General features: G+C 47.8%; 1 protein-coding gene across 1 annotated transcript in view; it reads left to right on the top strand.

Moving 5' to 3' along the window:
* Nucleotides 1-1,860, top strand: part of SLC7A9 (solute carrier family 7 member 9) — a 27,439-nt gene extending 25,579 nt beyond the window's left edge. Inside the window, exon 12 of the mRNA XM_003798429.1 lies at nt 1,684-1,860. Within this exon, the coding sequence (XP_003798477.1) occupies nt 1,684-1,748 (65 nt within the window). The 3' untranslated portion in view covers nt 1,749-1,860. The remainder of the gene's footprint in view (nt 1-1,683) is intronic.
* The last annotated feature ends 3,349 nt before the right edge of the window (nt 1,861-5,209 follow it).

Here is a 5,209-nt window from a genome sequence, read left to right as displayed (position 1 = left end):
ATTCCCGTTGTCCTTCCCATCCCGGGAGCACCTTCTCCTTCTGCCTGACAAGCAGACCTTGTCTAGACCACGTTCAGCAGTGCTGAGTAATTCCCATTGTCCTTCCCGTCCCGGGAGCACCTTCTCCCTTAGCCTGACGTGCAGACCTTGTCTAGACCACGTTCAGCAGTGCTGAGTAATTCCCGTTGTCCTTCCTGTCCCAGAGCACCTTCTCCTTCTGCCTGACAAGCAGACCTTGTCTAGCAGGCTCAGCAGCATCCCAGAGAGTTGGGACTGCGGACTCAGATGAGGCCTTACCCTGCTCAGGGTACAGGTCTCACTCCCCATTCAGCGACCCACATCCTCGTGTCCTTTAGGACAACTGTTTAATAGTCACTTTCACTTCTAAAAAGAAAGGATTTGTGTCAAAGTACATCAACAGAGGCTCTGAATGACACCGATTTTTTTGAGATCTGTAACGGTATTCTATTCACAATGCTTTATCCTCAGCAGCAGACTCAGCTGCAGGAAACCCCGTTTACCAGTCTTCCAAAACTCCCTGAGCATTTACCCCAGCAGTGAGGGATCGAGGTCTGTTTCCAGGCCTCCCTCTCCCTGTCCTGCCAGCTCCTTGAGGACAGGAGTTAGGCATTTCCTGGTCCTGTGTTGGACTAGCCATGTGTGACATAGAGCAGCCACCTGGCATTTGTTGAGAAAACACGACTTACAAACCTGCCTCTTCCTTTCTCCTATTCTGCCTGTCTGAATAGGAAAGTGCAGCTATCCCTTCAGGCTCTCCTGTGAAGTTTTTACTTACACACCCGCAACTTCGGGAGCATACACTGTTCAAAGTCAGAGTGAAAGCCACCTAGAAGGCAGGAAAGCTGGCAGGGGCCCAGGCTCATCAGCAGAGACTGAGAAGGGGGCCTCAGCCTGGGCAGCTGCCAGACCCCCCTCTCCCCACCTCACCTTGAGATGTGGCACCACCTGACATTGGTGCTAAAACCAAGAGTGAGAATTTATTCCATGTTTATTACTGACATCAAAACAAAAGCAAAATATGGCTACATTATTTCTGCGAGATCTCTTTCCTTTTCTGAAACCCCCAACCTCTTTACTCTGATCGAAGTGAAGCTGAGAAAGAGAGGCTGGTGGCACACTCCTGCAGGAAGTGGAGAGACTCTCTCAGCAGTGTAGGAAAGTAGGTGTTTTTTTCCTTATGCCTCTGACATACGAACTGAGGTTTCATTACACTGACAGAGTCCAACCAGAATAACCAGCAACCTGATGGCACAAAATATGTCTGATTTCTCAGCTCTAGAATTTTTAACCTGCAATCTGTATTTTCAACAAAATGCAATCTTAGTGACTTCAGACCAAATAGCCAACTCTTGGTCAGTGGTGGTAAACACATATACACAATTAAGTCCTGTATATTTTTCCTATGGTGTAAATTCTTTGGTGGCAATAAGATACTTAGCACATTTCCAATTCTATAATAGGAGATAACGTACTTCCAAAGAACCAGTGTAGTTCCTGGAATGGGTCGGGTCATCTCTCAACACCAGCCATACTGAATGCAGAGGCTGAGAGGTGACAGACACTTCACCAAAGAGCAAGACTATCACCATGGCCACCACAGCTAAGGTGAAGCTTTTAGACTCCACTTTTCTAACTGCATTTATTTGCTGACTTTTGTTCCAGAGCCCGTCACCATGTACCTTCAGATGCTGATGGAAGTCGTCCCACCAGAGGAAGACCCTGAGTAACAAGTTCTGCCTTTCGTAGCCAAGTCAAAGCTTTGATGAATTTATTTTTGTAAGCAGTATTTGTGGTTATTTCTGATTTTTTCTTAAGAATAAAAATGTATTCAGATGTTTATGACACTGTCATTTTCAGACACCTTTAATTCCCTCAGTGAGGTTCCAGATAGGAGAAGTGACAGGTGTCGCCTGGCAGGTGGGCCGTCAGGCAAGGGTTGGTGAGAATCCCCACCAATGGGGGGAACGTCACATTCACCTAAAGGGTGTCCCATAAACACAGTGATCATACTGTTCTTTTATATAAAATTGATGATATTTTTGCTTTAATTAGCAAAGATTTCTTAAAGTACATGTTTTACTAAATACTCTCTACTCCGAAGATTGTCAGCTCCATTTTTTTTTTTTTTTTTTTTTTAATTTTTGGACAGAGTCTCACTCTGTCACCCTGGGTAGAGTGTTGTGGTGTCATAGCTTACAGCAACCTCAAACTCCTGGGCTCAAGTAATCCTCCTGCCTCAGCCTCCCAAGTAGCTGAGACTATAGGAACCTGCCACAACACCCAGCTAATTTTTCTTTTTTTGTTTATTTATTTTTTAGAGACAGTCTCTCACTTTATTACCCTCGGCATAGTGCCATGACATTACAGCTCACAGCAATCTCCTACTCCTGGGCTTCCATGATTCTCTGGCCTCAGCCTTCCTATCCTAGTAGCTGGGACTACAGGTGCCTGTCACAATGCCCAGCTATTTTTTTGTTGCAGTCTGGCCGGAGCCAGGTTCAAACCTGCCACCCTTGGTATATAGGACCGGCGCCCTACCCAGAGCCACAGGCGCCACCCAATTTTTCCATTTTTAGTAGAGACAGGATCTTGCTCTTGCTTAGGCTAGTCTTAAACTCCAAAGCTCAAGGGATCTACCTGCCTCAGCCTCCAAGGGGGCTAGGATTACAGGTGTGAGTCACTGTGCCCAGCCTGCCACCCCCAATTTAGTCGATGGTAAACCTGAGTGGGAGGTCTCAGCCTCCACTGCAGAGCTGACGGCCCTTCTGGAGCCACCACGGCATGTGTTCACAGGGCCCTGTTAGTGGTCAGCGGGGCTGGCTTCTCAGAAGCCCGCACCAGCATGCAGCCTGGCACAAGTGTGGTAAATACAGTTTTATTTTGCATTTGGACCTACAAAAGTACTGTTAAAAGCAGCAAAAAGTTAACCTAGGTGGAGTTCATTCTTCTCAGTAAAGTATCACAAGAATGGAAAAACAAACATCCAGCATCTCAATACTACTGTGAAGCCAGCAGACGATCTGACACACTATCGCCCAGGAGAAAAACTCAAGTCAGTGCAAGTTGGGGGAAGGAGGGGCCTGGTGTGCTCTCACATAGAGGGAGGGCACAGCGTTAGCATGTCTGGCACCCCCTGGGTGCAGGACACACTACAGGAGGGACTCTACCTAATAAGTTCAAATACTGTGACTAGGATGGTAGTACCTTCACAATAAACTGAAATTTTTAAAAATGTAGAAAGTACCATTTTAGTGGAACTACTAAAATTTTATTCCTATCACAACTAAGTGTGTGAGCAATTTTAGAAGCACAGAGATGAAAGTACTTTATACCTTGAATTTCAGAAATTTACCCCAAACTTGAAATCACACATATTAATAGCAGTACAGAAACCAATTACTAATTGTTTACATAGTCAGCATCCTATGTCCTACAAATTATTATTCAGCGCTTCAGAAAAATTGAATGTCTGAAGAAAAGAAATTGAGATTTGAACATACAGCCTTTCTCCTCAAGACATTCCTTTGGCTGCCTGTGAACTACACAAGAAAACTGGCAAATGTCTTTGGGAGCAGGATGCCCACCCACCGTCTGTCCCAGGGAGCACAGCTGTCTGTCTGCACGTCCGTCCATCCGTCTGTCCTGGGAAGCCGCCTCTGTGCAGCTCTATCACTTGCTACTTTATTTGCTGTGTTCTGCAAACAAGGTGCAACCAAACACAGGGTGCAGCAGGCAGCCAGCACCCCGGCAGACTGAGCACACCCAGGAGAGCCAGCAGCTCTGCGGAGGCCGAGTCACTGGCCCTGCCTTGCGGTGAGAGTGACACTGACGAGGACATTATGAAGAGACCTCCAGAGTCAAAATCTCTGCCAGCAAAGACACCAGACCCTTTTAGTCCTGAAGAGCCTGCCCAATTTAGCTGAGACAATGGTCAATCACCGTCTTACTTCATGGAGCAACTTAAGACCTGCCAGCCAACCTATAGTCCTCCTTCAGAGGGAGGGCGGTGGTCTGAGTCCCTGTCATGGAGCCGCTGTGCAGAGAGAATGGCCGGACCCAGCGGCACCTGCAGGCATTCCCAGAGGCGAAGCCAGGCCAGCAGCTGAATGTCTTATTTTACAGATGAGGAAACTGAGCCAGGGTGCGGTCCAGACCTGCCGTGGGATGGCTGGAGGACAAACAGTGACTGACACCCGGGGCACACATAAAGTTGGTCATTTTGCTTTCTGATGTTAAAATAAAAAAGGCCCTGTGTTGGCTGTGACAGTCTCCTTCTCCATTTCCAGGTGAAGTGTGAGGCCTGACCCTGAGGAAGGGCACAGCGTTTTAAATTCTCCAGCAGCTCACCATGGTAGCTTTCCCAATGGCTAAGACACCCAGAGCATAAAAAGCCGGCCCACAGCACCCTTTGTCTAAGTGGTCATGGCATGAACGTGGTGGCCCCAGGGGCCACAGCCTCACCCAGGACTGGGGCGTGAGTGTCATCAGCATGCACACACCAGGTGTTTACGGGTCACCTCCTGGCAGCGCACAGGCCCTCTGAAACTAAAAGGCAGCCTCTGCTCATCCGTGCAGGCTCTGGACTTCAACACACCATACGGGCCCCCAGCAGCTTCCCCTCCAGAAAGCCTTGGGTCTCGCTGGTATCCCTGAGGCAATCTCATTTTTATCCTTGGACTGTCTCTTCCTAAGTCAACTCAGTAGCTATCAGTCTTGAGAATACTAAAAGTTATTGGTACGTGCAGGTAGGTATGGCAAATCCCAACTCACTCGTGGCTGAGTTTGTCAAACAATTGCTGAGTGTAAATCTGTATGTTGAAACCTCAATTTATATGCCTTAGGCCAGATTTTAGCAAAATATCAAACATGAGTCTAAATGAAAAAAACAAAACAAACAATGAAAGCACTGGCTCTGTCTGGAGGGTGCACCTCACGCCCAGATGTGGCTTCTGTGCCGGTGCAGCATGTGGGCAGGAGCGGACGGGTGTCGGGATGCTGGCACCTTCTCCTCCTCTGCTCCCTCCCTTCAGTCTTCTCATCAGTCTATTTTTAAAACAACTAAGAATTTCTGGCCATCACCAATCCCAGCACCAAAGGTGAAAAGAGGTCTGGCTCTGTCTGTGTTTTAACTTTCAGACCCACTATGGGTCAACATCTTCTGGCCACTCTCAGGGCTCCGCTCCTGTCC

This window comes from Otolemur garnettii, unplaced genomic scaffold, assembly GCF_000181295.1.
Source record: "Otolemur garnettii isolate 467f Iridium unplaced genomic scaffold, OtoGar3 scaffold00135, whole genome shotgun sequence".
Lineage (NCBI taxonomy): Eukaryota > Metazoa > Chordata > Mammalia > Primates > Galagidae > Otolemur > Otolemur garnettii.
Note: the sequence above shows the minus strand (reverse complement) of the source record. Positions and strands in the feature narration are given on the sequence as shown.